This window comes from Carassius auratus, chromosome 26 (assembly GCF_003368295.1).
Source record: "Carassius auratus strain Wakin chromosome 26, ASM336829v1, whole genome shotgun sequence".
In the NCBI taxonomy this organism is placed as follows: domain Eukaryota; kingdom Metazoa; phylum Chordata; class Actinopteri; order Cypriniformes; family Cyprinidae; genus Carassius; species Carassius auratus.
The window spans coordinates 988,301-1,005,778 of NC_039268.1; the positions used below are offsets into that span (position 1 = coordinate 988,301).

The following is a 17,478-nucleotide window of genomic DNA, read 5'->3' on the forward strand; positions in this document are numbered from 1 at the left end:
ATCTTCAAAAGGTTAAGACATAACTAATACTGTGGATAGTAAATGATATGCATTAACCCACACACATTATGTTTTGTTCTCAGGTTCTCTCATCACATGGTACCAGGCCCTCCTGGACCCCATGCCACGGGAATCCCCCATCCCGCCATTGTCAACCCACAGGTGAAACACGAACCACATCACGACACAGACCTGATGCACATGTGAGTATCCCATTTAGTAAGCTGCTAGCATTTTACAGCATGCTAAAAATGCAATCTATGTGTTTATGTTCCCTCATAGCAAATATATTTACCCTGCTTTCATTATTAGGGATTTGTTGTTTCAATTTATTAATAATGGCTAATATGAGATCTATAGGCTGATATTGTATATTTATTTGTGCTCATTTTACATTATTTTACATATTTTTACAATTATTAATTAGTTTAATAATACTAATAAATTCAATCTAGTAAATCTCTAAATGAAAATATATTTTTTGATTTCATACCATACTTTACAAGGTTGTGCATTTAAACTAGACATTAAAAAAAAATCTATCTTCTGAATGCATATTACAGATCTTATCATTCATTAATGTAAAAAATTAAACATGCACTCGTTTATTTTAAATTTGACCACAAAGTCCAATTAAAATGTCAAAACTGGACTTTCCAGTGAACATGACAGTTCTCTTTGGTGACATATGCTTCCCTGATGACTTTGCAAGCTCACATTCATCTGCCTCCACTTTTGAGTACAATGCCAATATCTCAAAACACAAGATCCGCCCTACATTGTTTTTTTTTTAATCTGTAACAATATGGAAGAAAGATCTGTCACTGTTTCTGTTTCATCATGATTTCAGTTTTTAAAGTTTTATTTAGAATTTATTCAGACAAAATTGTCCTGAAATGTATTGTTAACCATGTATCCATTATAAGCCATAACAAGTATCTGCTCCAGTTTTTATTGATGTTCATTTATTATTTCTTTCTAATTTTGACTGTTATGAGCCATGCAGTTGGCTTGAGGTATCAGGTCCAGGTCAACAACGGGAGTGAATTACTGGGAGCTGTAGGGCTTGGGAGTCATAGAGTTGGAGTGAATATAAAGGTTTGGTTGCCATTACTGGTGAAGTAATCTCTTTGCATGAAAGCACCCAACTGGACGTAATTAAAAGCCGCTGCTAGTTTTTCGGCACTGGCTCCCAGATTGTTCTCTCACGCAGTCCTCCGATTGGCGGCTGGAATCAGACATTCGGCGCTCTCACACTTCATGGCGTCGCTGTGGCAGCCGATTTCGCACCACCCTCTGAGCGTTTTTCCCCTTTGTATTTCCCTGTATCACTTAATCATTTTTTCCCCTCTTTTTTAACTCTTTCCTCCTCTTTGTTTCTCCAGGAAACCTCAGCACGAGCAGAGAAAGGAGCAGGAGCCCAAAAGACCTCACATCAAGAAACCTCTAAACGCTTTCATGCTGTATATGAAAGAGATGCGTGCCAATGTGGTGGCTGAATGCACGCTGAAGGAGAGCGCCGCGATCAATCAGATCCTCGGGCGGAGGGTACGTATCTGATTCGTGGGTCGCTTGCACCATGTGACCTCCTTCACAAAGAAATCTACTGTAGTTAGCACTTCCGTCTAACTTAATTTTACAAGTACACCAACACACAAGCTGACAGCTCGGAAACCTGGGCAGGTAGCGTTTTTAACGCTCCATTTTGGAATTGGAAAAAGAGGAACCGTTAAACATATTTAATGCTTTAACCAAAGCCTCAGTGGTTAGAGGCGGCTAGCCACAGCAAAGGACCGTTTTGCGGCAGTGTGGGGTAATTGCACCCTGACATGGTTTGAAGTAAAGCGCCGTTAAATTGGAACCAGTGTTTTGATATGAAATCAAAGTTTTGTGTTTTTTTTTTTTTTTCTTCCTTTCTCTCATCGTTGCATATGTTAATCTCTCCATCATGTTCCATTCCACCCCCAGGCACGCGTGCACATGCACTCGCACACATTTACCCACACACACACGCAATGTTTTAGAGTTAACAAGGATTTTTAGCCAAACGCCAGCACGCGTCTCTTTGGAAGGAACTTAAAAGTGCATGTCAGTAATTGACTACCCCCCCCCCCCCCTTCTCTAATCTCCCTCTGCACTGAACAGTGGCATGCTTTATCTCGGGAAGAGCAAGCTAAGTATTACGAATTAGCCCGCAAGGAACGGCAGCTCCATATGCAGCTCTACCCAGGATGGTCTGCCAGAGACAATTATGTAAGTGTCCACGCTAACACACACTGCCTGAGAGTGAGAGTCGTGTCGTGTGTTGATTGCATGAAAGTAAATACAATGTTTGTCTTTAAAAGTGAAAATATTGTTTGCTTAGTAGTCCAAATGATTAACTGTTGGAAAATGAGTTCGAGGTTATGTTAGAAATGTCTAAAGGGCTATTCAATTCAAAACCACAACAGTTATAGAACAAAATATTCAAAAGTTAGATACCAGCATTTCTCTGATACTTGAATTAAAGGGACAGTTCACCCAAAAATTACAATTTGTCATATTTTACTCCCTGTGCACTTGTTCCAAACCTGTATGAGTTTCTTTTTTCTGTTGAACACAAAAATACGAGATTTTGAAGAATGCTGGTAACCAAATGGTTGACGGTAGCCATTGACTTCCCGTAGTATCTGTTCCTTACTTTGGAAGTCAATGAGCACCGTCAGTTTTTTGGTTACTACCATTCTTCAAAATATCATCTTTTGTTTAAAACAGAGAAAAGAAACTCCCAAATTTTTGGAATGAGTGGAGTGAGTACATCATGACACAATGTTTAGGTAAACTTTCCCTTTAATTGACAATTTCTGTTCGTTAATTTAAAAATACATTCTTCATTCATGAAACACAAGCAGCACAGATTTGAGTAAATGGCTCATAAAGAAATTATTCTGCCTGAGTTTCATAAAAGGGTTTCCAAACACAGACTGAATTTCTGTAAATTGTTTCTAAAAGCCTTCTTGTGTAAATTGTTGCATTGAAAGTGATACTTTACTAGGTTTTATGACTGATTTACATGAATTTGTTCTGATCAAGTTTCATTAATGTGCCCAAGAAACCAGAGCAGATTGAATTTGTTTAAACTGTTCGTAAAAACATTCTTGCACAAACTAGTTTTTTACTGATTTACTGATAATGATTTTATGAACGACTTAAACTATTTGTTTTGCTTCTTCCATAAATGTAGCTCAGAAACATGAACATAATTTTTGGTATAGTAAAAAAATGTTTTTACGTAAATTGTTAAATGCAATAATTTTTTTTTTAATGACTGATTTCTGTTCTGCTTATGGCACATGAATGCCAATATAATAATAATTTTGTTATGGTCATGATATGAATGCTCATTAAAAGTTTCTACATTTTTCATGAGTAATTGCCTTGAGTGTCGCTCCCAAGCTCTTACAGCTGCCACATACTAAAAGTTTTCCAGAAGAGACGTATTGCTAACCATTTATTCAATGTTATTACATTTATACAATTATTCCTTTAGTTTATACAAATGTGGCAGATACCAAGGCTGTTAGCTTGTAGAATTCACATCCAAAATTTATGTTGTGATGACAACTTTGGACGCCTAAGTTTTAACCGGCGTAAATCTCACTCAATACGAAGTGCCAGGATGTGCTGCTAAAACTAAAACCTGGCTTTCACACTAATCACCAAATGGAAAGGCAACAGGGCTGAAAAGAAACACTTCAGAGACAGATGAACTTTCATCTGCACTCATATATTAGTGGTGGGAGCACACTTGTATTTAATAGTGCTAAGGATTCTGAGCGTATCCCTGCTCCGTCATAGACATTTCTACTGCTCTGGGCTTCTTGGTTCTGTCAGCCAGGGCTAGAATACACAGATTAGTGACTGAATAAGTGGATTATCAGACTTTACAGCAGGCAACCAAAGCGTGGCTCATATTGGACTGCAAAATGACAGTGCGGCGCTATCTATACCTATAGTCATCCTGCCAGGGGATTTTGGGTAAGCTACAAATCCTAAAGCAGTCCAGACTACTCACTCTAGAGGAGTGTTTGGCGTGTCAATTGGAGCAGGGCCAGATGTTTTATTCTCGTTTAACTTTCTGATTGGTGATTAGGCCATGCAATCCAGAAGAATGAGGGAGGGGTTTGAGAATTTATTTTATTTTATTTATTTATTTATTTTTTGTTATTTAATTTAATTTTTATTTTTGTTATTTAATTTAATTATTTTTGTTTTATTTTATTTTATTTTATTTTATTTTATTTTATTAAATATCACTTTGTGTCATATTTTTGCCTATTTTTATAGGGGAAAAAAAAGAAGCGGAAGAGAGAAAAGATCCAGGAACCTGCTCCAGGTAAGATTTCAAAACCTCCAATCCCTGCTGTAATTTGTCCTGTTTCATTAATGTACGCACTAACTTAGCTTCAAATGACTTAGTGTGTGAATATTGTGGTAAAGTGGTTAATGTTGGCATACTGCATTCTCAATACGCCTTCACACTGTCAGTTTCAATCATAAAAGGATGTTTTTGTAGTCAACATGAACATTTATGAATTGAAATCATTGTTGGTTGCCCTGAAAATCCACAAGTCTGTGGTTTTACTGTTCTGTATGTTTCTTTAATCTGTACATTTTGCAACATTATGGACAGTACACCCACCCCACCACTCCATCTTTCCATCTTCTCTTCACAACTAAGTCTTTAGGATTAGTCTTCTTTAAAGTCCACATGCTTCCGTCAGTGCTGCTAACTTTTAGAAATGCATTAGTGATGTGTGCGTTAACATTGAACAATTCACTGGCACTAAGTCTATGCAAATTAATTTAGAGCTGTATATGATGAACAAGTTAAAGGAATAGTTCACACAAAAATGAAAATTCTGGCTTCATTTACACTAATGTTTTTTCCAAATGGATATGACTTTTCTTTCTTTTAAGGAACATGAAAGGTGTATTTTTTTAAAAAAAAGAGAGGCCTGCTAGGATTGTCAAGCTACTAAATGACAAACTCTCCTTAAAGTGTCCATATGACTGATTTGTAAGCAAAACTTTTCAATCGTTTAATCCAATTCCCAAGAATCAACCTATATGATTCTATCCAGTGAAAGAAAGAAAATCGTTAACATTGGAAACGACATAAGGACGAGTAAATGATGAGAGATGGTTCATTATTGGACGAACTGCTCCTTTAATGAACAATGTTAATGTGTTAACTAGTTAACTAAGACCAGAGATGGACTTGGGTGTTATTTGGAGGCACATCCTGGTCATTAAAAGCTACGATTTCCTGCAGGTACAGGCCAGAGAATGAAAACGGCGTACATCTGAACAATGGTAAGAGCCTCTTCCATACCTCTGGTTTAATTGAGTCATGATGTGGTAAACTCCCGATTTTCTAATGTGGTTCTTAGCAATCTGGAAAAACATGAGACTAATCCTAAAGGCCCACTTTGAGTTCACCAATCCACCATTCACTGTTGTATTGCGAAAGCTGTTGTTTGCATCGTGCGAGTGTGTGCAAACGTTACAGGGTTTCCTCTTCCGAACACCGTGATTAATTGTGACAAGTCATTTTTCTTTCCTAACCCTGTTTAAGGACTCCATTACATCCCTTTTCCTGTAGAGTGATGTGTGGCTTGTGGCATTGGGTGGCGCATGAGTGTTTTCAGAAGAGCGGTGCTTTTTATCAAGAACAGTTTGCAAGCATACCATTTGTTTGAAAGATCTCAGAACAGCGTAATCTCGACAAAGTCAGCTCAGAACATCAAGTCCACGCTATCAGGTTTCTTTCCCCATTCATTTCTTCCATCTTTAATATTTGGCATGCAGCATCAACATACAATCCTGTGGCTCACGGCCATGTTGGACTGGGGCTTTTTTCGGTTTTTTCGAGAACATTTGGAAACTGGGATGGTATTGAACGAGTCGACCCAGATGTAAGCTAACTCTTTAAGCATTCACCCATATGGCCCCCATGTGTTATCTAGCCAACCCTGTGAATGAACGAAGCCCTTGCCAGCATATTTGGCTTGCGCGGTGCTTTTTAATTTTCTAGCGATTAAGCTAGCAACTGGCCTGAAAGAAGTTAGTTCTCTACACAAAGAGGAGAATCATCTCAGGTGAAAGTCTAAGGAATTTCAGCATCAAGCACAGTAGTAAGCAAGGGAAAATGTTTGTTTTCTCCTGGTCTTGTTTAAGTCACCTCACACATCCTCTAATGCTGCTGCTTTTTGCTGTGAAAGCTGCGTAGATGTGACAAATCTGGTCCTACCCAAAAACCTCCAAGACAAAGGTTTTTACGGTTGATCAGTTCTCTACCCTGTGGATTGCGAACACAAATTGGACTGTTTCGCACTCTTTCCTTTTTTTTTCTGTGGGCTGCAATAGCTTTGAAAACGCAGCTAAAAGGTGCTGTATCTTCGATCCAATAATTAACGTGCCAAGCCAACTGCGAATGGACGCCCCAACTGATTCATCGTGGCAGCTTTAAACTAACATGCATAAAAGAGAAGATATTGCCACCGCTTGTCAATTTATGCAGATCTGACAAACTGTGAAACATCACTTTTGTATTTTATATTTGTTCGCCTTCCAAATTATAGAGTGTGCAATTTAATAGTTTTAAACAAAAAAGACTGATACTATTTTTGTAGTTAAAATATCCAATTGAAATTTAGTTGAAGCAACAGAGCATGATAATATTCCACCGCTTGTTAATTTATGCAGATCCGACAGGATGAGAAACATCAAATTTATTTAATATTCATTCATCTTTTAAATGATATAGTGTGCACTTTAATATTTTTTTATTAACAAAAAAAAAGTGGTAATATTCTTAATATTGGATAGGACAGCATTCAACAGTGCAAAATAATATCCAGTTAAATCCAGCATTACCAGTTTAAATATCCAATTAAAAGACCCTACAATTCACTTGAAGCAACAGTTTTGTTTTAATTTTTGGTGCATTTAAGACAAAATACACATGCATTAAATATACACTATCGTTAAAATGTTAGGGTCAGCTTTTTTTAAAGACATGCATTTATTTGATCAAAAATAAAGTAAAAACATTAATATAGTAAATATTATTGGAATTTAAAATATCTGTTTTGTATATATTCTATTTGAATATATTGAACAATGTAATTTATTCCTGTGATAGAAAGGAGAATTTTCAGCATCATTCCTCCAGTCTTCAGTGTCACATAATTCTTCAGAAATCAGTCTAATATGCTGATTTATGTCTACTTGTGCTACTTAATATTTTAGTGGAAACTGTGATACATATTTGACAGGCATTTATTATGTAATATGTAAGGCATTTGAAGATTGCTCATAATGGTTATGGAAAAAGGGGAATTTCTCATGGAAAATTTTAGGTCAATTCATGGGTGTTTTCACCATTTTATTTTAGGTATGAAGGACAGGTTACGTCTTATTTTAAAAATGCCTTATAACACATAACCCATGAAATAAAAATATACATTGGAATAATTTCAGGGTACCGAATTTTCTCCCAAACACATCCCACTTTTCCTGCTCACACAACATTTTCACATCCTCCTCTTGTTCTCAACTGTGTCTGTTTGTCAGATTTAGCTGTGAGAGCTTTTGTCTGACTAACCCTTGTGATTTGCAGACTTTGAGATTGTTATCTGAGCCGAGGCATACATGCCCTCAGGGCTGTTACTTTTTGGCCACTGTGCATTTTTTTTTTTTATTATTGGGAACGGGGAAAGCCATGTAACAATGGTGGTCTTTTAATGAAAGCTGGCTCTGAAGATGTAGTCAGTCATTCAAAGGAGCCAAGGTTGTGAGTCACCAAAGTCTGGCACATTTCAACATGCTGCTTTGTTGCCACCTGGACATTGACACTGACTGTTCTGCAGCTTTTCGATTTTGGTTTTTATAGCAACTGCATTCTTTGCCCCAAATTTGATGTAGTTGGCAGACCCTATATGAGGTTTACCATACTATTGGGAGTGGCTGACTGAGGGTTTGAAAGCTTTCAGTGTTCCACAGGGCAACAATAGTGGGGCAGTGTGGGAAACCGTTGGAGGTGCGGGCTGCTTTGGAGTTCATGGCCTGCTCTGTGAAGAAAGTGCTGTTGGACAGCTGTGCCCGAATCGGGTCGTCTTTACCCAGCTCTGTGTCTGTGATGAGTGAGGCCAGAAGTCAGATGTCAGCCTTTGATGAAAAAGCATGAGAGAGAGAAACTAAAAGTCCCTTGTGTGGCGATGAGAGCGCCTTGTCTCTTCTTAATGTCCACTCTGCCTCAACCGCATGAATGACAGAATTACTGATGCCCTTTGTGTCTAAAAACCCTTTTTATTTGGATTGGGCTGGGACTGTGTGCCTTGGGGTGCTTTAACAGGTTTGGATTGAAAATGTTTGGACCTGAACTGGGGTTTGGTAAAAACTTGTACTTAGAAAGGGTCAGGGTTGGGTATAGAATTAGCTCCCTTTCAGTTTAATTTTAATTGAACTGGCCACACCCCACAGGAAGTTGAAATGAAATTTGAATTCAAATGATAAGAGTACAGAGAATTCACACTAGAAAGTTTTGAGGAGCAGGGCTGAAGAACACTTTCCCAATTTCTTATTCTACTTGTTTTCTCTTTTATTAAATAAATAACAATTGACCCACTAGCACTACACATTTCCTATTACTTTCCCATTATATCTTTTTATTAATTACAGAAAATGACCCTCTTACACTAGCTCTCCCTTTTCTTGATCTATTCTATCTACTTGTTTTTTTACATTTTATTTATTATTAAAAAACTGCTATATGTACTAACCGAGACTTGTCAAATGAATGCTCTTTTGTTGGTTTTGATTGCTTCTGTTTTCCTCATTTTTAAATCAATTTGGATAAAAGTGTCTGCTAAATGACTAAATGCAATGTAAATGTCAATTTAATTTATTAAATTTGATATAATAACATCTATTTTATAGGTGGCATTTCCAAGTCATGTATGTCTGTGTGTAAGGTCAATAATCCTTCAAACTTGAAATGTTTTTAAAGTTTTTTTTATTAGTTTCTTTGTTTTAAATTTTTTTTTATCTTTACATTTTCAGAAGATGTAAGGCAAGAAAAATAAGGGAGTAAATTAAGGCAAGTTTATTTATTTATTTATGGTAATTTAAAGAAAAATTTAATATTTGAAAAAAAAGTAAGATTAGTAAGAAATATTATAAAATAGAATAAAAGTAAAAATAAAAATATTTAACCATCCACATCCATACACATCCACAAAAGTGACATTTATTTTTGGATTTCAGTTCATGTTTATTCTTCCTTGTTCAATTTCGAATTGCAATTTTTGCATTTTATTTGCTACCTATTTTCATGGACTGAATTGGAATTTAACAGGAATTCTCAATTCAATTCTGCATGATTCTAAACCCTGGAAAAGAGTATAATTGCTTCTGATAAACCGGTTAATTTTACTAAGGGAATCGGAAACCCAGAGGTTTCCTTCCATGTACTGCTGCCAAGAGACTCCACAGTGCTAGAAAAAGAGTCTGGGAGTTTTTGCCGGTATGTAGGTGCAAGGAACAACTTCCAGAAACGGTTGGATTTAATATGTGAATCACAATCATGTCCCATCAGATCTTAAACTCGGATCTTTTGGTTTGACGATGTAAGCAGCAGAGGAAAGGGTAAACTATTTGGCGTCTACTACGTTTCCTCTCCTCTCTGTCTAGCTCTTTCACACCCCAGCCGTCGTCTGTGCTTTGCTGGAGTTCCTCTCCTAGGGAGTAAATCTGGCTCCCATTGTGAAAGCAGGCGTAACCCCCTCTCCTCCCTCCCGCTGCTGACTGCGAGCGGTGGCGAGGCCTTTGAAGCAGTCATTGTGCTGCTCTTTGATAGTGCCGCCCTGGCTTGCAGCTCAGGCTTTGCAGGAGCACGTCGTTCCCGGGCTCTCTTCCCACTGCTCCTTAGATGTGGGCAGACCCCACTCATGGCCTCTGCTGGAATACCAGCGTTCTCCCTTCTTGTGTCCCCTGCCCTCACCTGAAAGTTTTTTGTTGGATCGAGGGTGAACATTGTTTCCTCAGCCCTTTTAGAAAGCAGAAGGGAGATTTCAGGAGAACTGCAGTTGGTTTGCATTTCTACAGACGAAACTGTGTAGGAGTTTTCCCCTCTTTAATGTTACTGACTCTGGGCCAAAGGAAGTGCTGACTGAACGAAGTGGTTTGTTTAAATCAGATTTTTCACCCAGGTGCTGTTTTTATTACTCAGGCCGGGGTTTTTTGAACCCGTCCTCCTCCTAGCAGATCATTGGTTATAGCGCCTGTTGAATTTTTATGGACTCCTTGAAGGACGCTGCCAAACCCGACGTGAAGCCAAGTGCTACAACACAAGGTCACTGGTCCAAAGTCAGTTTGGTGTGAAAGTGGACCTGTTCAGCTGACTAGGCTTAACGCAGCCCAGATTTGGGCTCTCAGTCTGTACTCTCTTTCCTGGCCAATGCTTTAGTCGTAAAGCTTTGAATCTTCTCCGGTTCCTCTCGTACAGCTCAGTGTCTGTAAAAACAGCTGCTTTTACAAGAAGCCTGTTAGTTTTCTTCACCTGACCTATAGGGTTTATTCTCCTTTAAAATCAAATCAGATTTTTTGCATATCCATTGTTGCCATTCACCCACCATATATGTATATATGTGTGTGAGTATTTATGTTTATATGTGTGCATATATAATAGGGCTGTCAGTCGGAATTTTTTTTTAGTCTAATTAATTACATGATACACACACACACACACACACACACACACACACACACACACACACACATATATATATACACAAGTCTCAGTTAGCTTAATGCAGTACATGTAGCAAGTTTATTTTTTTTTTATTTTTTTTTTTACTGATGGAATATAAAAAGAATAAGTGTTAGAGGCCTTTTTCCTCTATTAATTGTATAATAAAGAAAACAAATGGATAGAATACAAAAGATCAGAAAAGCAAGTGTTATTTTTTAATTTTTTATAAAAAAATTTAAGAAAACCAAGCAGTTAGTAAATTTACTGCCACATTTACAGGTGGCAGTAACTGTCTTTTATTCGATTAGTTCAAACGGCTGATCCATTCAGAAATTCAGTCATATACATATTTTTTACCTTTTAAAATTCTTTCTGCAATGGCATATGTTTATATTTAACAACCAAAAAAATTTTTACACTCTTTTCTCAGCCCCTCCCTCCATATTTTTAACTCATTTATGCGTTTTACATTTAATAAAAGAAAAAAAAAAGAAAGTAAAATATGTAATATTTGAGATATTCAGCATTTCTTCTTGAGTTAATTTATTTCCAGGATTTTTAGATATTTTAATGGGAAATTAATACTCAAGATTCAGTAAGAACTATTTTTTTCTTTTGTATTTTCCGTCTTTTACACGTTTTTGAAAGCAATTTCACAGCTGTGAGTGTTGCCACCTAGTGAACCTGCCAGTTCCTGCGTATACTCAAGTTTAAGGTTTTGAGCTGCGAACAAACCGCTCTGATCCTGCTGATAACAAGATTTACCGGCAAACATAAAACCGGGGCATACTTTCTCCAGTTCTTCAGAGCAGTATTTTTTTCTTCCTCTCTGAGTCTGGTTTTTGGAGAAAGGGAAGGGTTAGTCCGAAGGAAGGAGGTGTGTCGGTCCCAGCTGCAGGCTTTTTGATTTGCCTCAGGAGGTGAACGGGCCAATTGAGTGACACTGGGCCATGCCTGTTATCTTAACCTCCTACACTTCAAAGCACAGCATCGCTACCGTCGAGCCGAAGAGAAGCACTGGCTCTCGAATACAGACGAGCGTTTCATTTCCTGTGAGCCGGGCCTCGGCATTCCACAGCGCAAATGGGAAGTAGCTCTTGAATCCTTGCGTTTGTATGGCAGTGGACTGTAAAGTGTGGCCCGACGGCACTGTCCTAACCTCTCCAAACACCCCGACGCACCCCCCCCCCCTTCCAACAGGAGGCCGGTGAGGAAAGGCAGGAAAGCATGCCAGAGTTTTTCATCTGCGGCTGGGAAGGAAAACACTCTCCAGGAAGGGGGCACAGGGAAGCTTTGAGTTGATAGGATGAAAAGGCTGGGCAGGGGAAATAAATAAAAGTGCGGTGGCTCTCTTTCTCTCCTGGTTCGGCACCAGGGTCAGCGCTCCCTGGAAAAGTAGTTGCCTTTCATCCACATGTGGTAAAGCCATCCACACGGGTGTACGAGTGTATTTATGTGTGAAAGTGGTCCAGGGTGGAGTTGTGGAGCAAAACTGACTGGTCGCAGAAAAACGTTCGACCTCTGCTCCAGGGAGGAGCCCGTTACAAGCCTTGCATTTTAACCCCCAAGCCTCTCTATCCATCAGAGGTTTGCTCCTGTATTCCTGCTCCTCACTTTGATCAGGAATTCCATTTGAAGCACTTCTGAAATAGCCCCACACAGCTTGTCGACCAAAATAGAGTCTGCTACATTTAATATTTCACATCTCAAAAGGGATTCAGATTGGACAAACGGATTGAGATGGAAAACTTGGGGTTTCTGAGAATACGATTCTTGGTTAATGTTGGACGTGAGAACGTTTGCAATCTGTTTTTGCCCTAAATTTCCTAATGCGCAATACACAAATTATAATGCATGGTAAAAATTGATCTCAGTGCTTTTTTGTTTTTCTGTCTTATGTTTTCATGCACATTGTTCTTGAGAGACTGTACAGTTGAATTGACATTTTTGGATATTAGAAATATGCCTAATTTATATGAACGGTTAAACTCTTCATGAGTCATTTATTCACTCTCTGCTGTTTTTGTCCATGCAATTAAGGTCAGTGGGATCCAAAAAAGCATTGGGCCACACTGACTTTTCAGTGTATAGACAAAAAAGGAAAAAACCCAAACACACTTTTTTTTTTGGTATGTTTAAATATCCCCTGAAAAACTTTATTATGTGTATAATAATAATATAAAATTCTATTTTAAAATTCTACTTTTGAAAATTGTATTATTACTTATATATATGTGTTTTTGTGTGTGTATATAGATGTATATATGTATAAAAATGTATGTATTATTAAACGTACCATGTTTTTGTTCTTCACTTGTGTTCTACAGGAGGAAAACGGACTTCTTTTTCCTCTTGCAAAGCAAAGACAGCAGCTCCAGGCCCCCTTTTAGAGATGGAGGCCTGCTAGATTCCTCAACCTTTCCCCCCTCCGTCCTTTCTTGACCCCTGTGGAATCTCCAGAGGGCCCCGGCCCTTGAATCTGCTCCTCGGCTGCAGGCGCTGTTGTAGAGACGTTGAACCGAGAACAGACAATCACCAACACAGACCCGTGAATACTTGTTTGAACCTTCCTTTTTGTTTTCTGTCCTTAAATCACTCCCGAAGCCGAAGGCGTTGCACTGATTATGTTCCTCGACCGTTTGTAAAGCGCACATATGGCCACATGTAAACAAACACACACACACGTTCCTACACCTGTTCCTAAGTTATTCTAAGTTATTTGGCACCTCTGTCTTCTGTGTTCACTACGTCACTCCCTTATTTTCTTTCGTGCCCCATAAAATGTAGCAACAGAGGGGCACGACACACCTCACGGTGTTCTATCGCAACATTTTAGGGATCACACATTGCCCTGGAAACTTTCTCCATAGGTTGCGTTTTGTATTGACACATTGGTGCAAAAAGGATCAATGTTTTGAATTCTCAACATCTTGGGTTCAATTTATTTTGAATGCTTTTTTTATTATTAATAATATGTTATTTTCATTTCTCGGTGTATATTTTAAGTGATTTTTTTTAATTATTATTTTATAAATATATATATAATGGTATATGAAAATAAGCTTGGAGACAGGAAAGCCATTTTTCTTGTTGAAGCATCTTGCAGAAATAACATTTAAAAGTCTTCTTTTTGATAACTATTTGTAACGGATACTGACTTAAACTGATGTAAAACATTGCTCAATGTGTACTTTTTAAAAAGAGATGTCTGGATGTCACTTTTCTTGGTATTTTTGCAGGCAACATTAGGACAAAGGTGAAAGAGTAGGTACCCAGAGGCCTATATTTTATTGATCTAAATTGACAAATGAAGCAGATATATATCTATATATTTACCCCAGCACTTGGCAGTCTTTCTTTAATTGCAATGTACCTCTGTCCTGTCTCTCTGGTAGGTAATAAGAGTGGTATTTTACCATGTTTATTCCATGCAAACATTTACACATTTTATTGTTTTTAATTGTTCTCTTAGCATTTTCTTTTTCTTTTTTTACATTGTCATATCTTAAAGCGTTAACTTGGTGTAGCATTTTGCTTCCAAGTGGTCACATTTGAACTCTTTCAACGTCTTTTTTTATTAAAATAAATAGGCATCTTTGACTGAAAACGAATGGAGTATGATTTTTTTTTTTTTTTTACACTATAGCCTACACACTGAAATGTTTCCTCCATGTAAGTAGATTGCATTTCTACAAGAAGCATTGGAATTATAGAATATATCCTGTGGATCTCGGGGGAAACTTCATAAGACTTATTGAAATGAACGAGAAATAAAATGCAGCTTGTCACTGTGCCTCGGTGTTCATTTAAATATGAATTTGAATATTCATGCAGCCTTAAGTGCATGCTAATAAGAGAATTGATTTGCAATAAACCTAAAAAGACTAAACGGCCAGTCATTTTTCTCCTTATACATGCTCAAATTTGGGGACTTAAAATATATAAAGCATGATTTTGATGGACGCGCTGAATGCAGTATGACAGCATACACAACTAGGATGCTTTCAGTATCAATAAAGCTCACCGAGTTGCTGTCTATGTTACGACAGTGCCACCTTATGCATTTAACACCGCCATCATGTGTTTTCTCTTATTGATATTTGGTATTTGTAATGAGTTCCTAACCCAAGCTTAAACTTGAAGACGTTCTGATACTGAGGCCAGTTTACGAACAGCTAAAAAATATTTAACTGTAGTTCTTAAAATGCTTGTCATTTCCCGTATGATTCACAATAATAATTGCTAACCGTCCTTGTCCTGTTTCGATCATTTTCTGTGGCTGGATGTTGTGCTAATGTTTTGCTTTATGTTGTTAGGCTCGTCTGTTACAATAAATGTGCAACAAAAGGATTTAAGTGGCTAAGGCCAATGTATATGAAAGTGCGCCATCTACCGGATGATGATGAAATCAAAACACTACCGCTCTCATGCTGTTATCGTTGGTTAATAGATTGATAGGATGTATTAAGGCATTCACAGCTTCGGTATATCTAACTATTTGAATGGAAATTAGCAGAAAATATTGAATCTGTCACACGATGTCGTCTCATTCACATTTTCATTAACAATGCACTCATTCAAGGGCATTTTACAAGGACTAAATGCTGGATGCCACGGCGAAGTAGTTATCGTCTTTCCACTTAAATAGCTAAGCATTTAGATATAAGTATAATATGACATCATGAACTTAATTAGCTACCCCACAGAACCACTAGAAAATTGACATATTTTGACTAGGCTATAAACATATTAAAATATTATACATTATAGAATATTGTTCAATAACAACATTAAGAATCTTAACGCAATATAAGCATGCGTTTTTAATTAAACATTTGTTAAAAATGACCATGATTCTTTTTAAATGCATAGTCTATATACACCTTTTTATTTATATTATTTATTGTGTATAGTATTTGTTATATCGAGGCTCCAATTATTTTTGGATCTCCAACACATATATCAAAAATATTTCTTAAATAAGTATATGTGTATTTTTATATACAAAAATTATTCACACACACACACACACACATACACCACAGACTGAAAAAAATAAGCATTGCTTGACCTAAATTGGTATTATCTGTATTCATTTTAACATTCATTACATACTCTTCTATCAAAGTTATCTGACATTATCAAGATTAATTTGTTCTGTTTAACTCTGAAATCTTGTCGTATTTTATTACCATTTTCTAAACTAACGAATAAACTGATAATGGGAGAAATGCTGAAGGTGTCTGAAAAAACAAACAAACGGGTTAACTCTATATTATATAAACAAAACTTATTTTGGATGAGATTAATCGATTTGACAGCACTATTTTGAATATTATTATTTTATTTAATTGCTTATGTCTTCACAAAGCAGGCCTATTGTGACAGCATGTAATAATGTTTAGTAGGCTAAAGGATGTTTGTTTTGACTTTGTTGCAATGTTCAGATCAAAATAACACTACCGTGGCTTTTCATGTCAAGTTGTCCTCATATATGTTCCGCACATAACTTTAACAGAGCTCATTTCCTCAGTCTTGATGTCCTTTACTCACTCAGGATGCTCAGACTCTGTTGTTTCCTGCGGTCTGCTCTCTCTTCCGTGGGCATCAGTGAGTGGAAGGCTGTCTGCCAGAAACCCTGAGCGACCGACAGCCTCAGAACAAACAACAATATGAGGAGAAAAAATGGCTTTTTGATATGGAAACCCTGAGGATACTCTCCGCTGTTCCCATGAAGTATTCACACAGACAGAATTCCCAGGAAGGCCTCATCTTCCGGAAAGAGTGAGTTAAAAAGTGAAGTCATTCCAAGAAATTCTCAAAAATCATGAGGACTTTACTTTATTTCATATATTTAGCAAAATTAATTAATTGGTCAATGCATTTCTAAAAATGATTATCATATCTGCACTGTAAAATTAGAGGTTGTTTTAAATGAAAATGAATAATCGTATTGAATATTTCCATAGTGTTATTGATAAATTAATCAATTGCAATCACTGCTTCCTAAAAACTTGCACGCCAACTCCAAAAATACTGAAGCTGCAAAAGCTGGAAATACATGCACATTTAACATCTGTATTTATATTGGACATTGCAGAAAACTGAAAATATATTCATGAATTCTTCAAAAGGCAAAGTTCTGACATGTCTTACTACAAAATATGAAGCGAGTCTACAAACAAGGGTATGTGAGGACACCGAGTTGGTGACTTTTGCTTGAGTAACATAAAAAACTCAAAAACATCAGCAACCCATTTTTCAGAAGACTGAAAAATATCCAATTGCCAGGGTTAAAGAAAATGTCCAAGCACCAAAAGTTAACAAAGCATTTGAATAAATTATTGTATTGTAAATATTATTGATATAGTTTAAAAGGCTAGATCATTCATGTAAATCATGTGTGCATACAGCGGCCACAAAATGTTGAGATCTTTAAATGGCACTTGCTAAGGAAATTTCGTTAATTTATTTTTGTGGAGAAATACAATTTTTATTTGCCAAATAAAATAACTATTTTGATAGCTTTCTTGACAGAGAACCAAGTCTGAATAAATGATGAAACAGCGACATCTAGTGGTTGCATGTTATATTATTAAAAGGATTGCACGACTAGCATGATAGAAAGAAATATTCTCACTAAATGTTTTTTTTTTTTTTTTTGAATGTATCATTCTACTTCT

The 17,478-nt window shown here is 37.0% G+C and overlaps 1 protein-coding gene across 2 annotated transcripts in view; it reads left to right on the forward strand.

Annotated features, from left to right (window-relative positions):
* The window catches only part of LOC113044020 (lymphoid enhancer-binding factor 1-like), a 38,559-nt gene extending 24,790 nt beyond the window's left edge, over positions 1-13,769 (forward strand). The window contains exons 6-11 of one of the 2 annotated variants that reach the window (XM_026203610.1): positions 84-203; positions 1,386-1,548; positions 2,146-2,253; positions 4,327-4,375; positions 5,315-5,355; positions 13,123-13,256. In XM_026203610.1, coding sequence (XP_026059395.1) covers positions 84-203; positions 1,386-1,548; positions 2,146-2,253; positions 4,327-4,375; positions 5,315-5,349 — 475 coding nt within the window. In that variant the 3' untranslated portion in view covers positions 5,350-5,355; positions 13,123-13,256. Of the gene's footprint in view, positions 1-83; positions 204-1,385; positions 1,549-2,145; positions 2,254-4,326; positions 4,376-5,314; positions 5,356-13,122 lie in introns of both variants that reach the window. The other variant, XM_026203609.1, reaches the window with a different exon arrangement.
* The last annotated feature ends 3,709 nt before the right edge of the window (positions 13,770-17,478 follow it).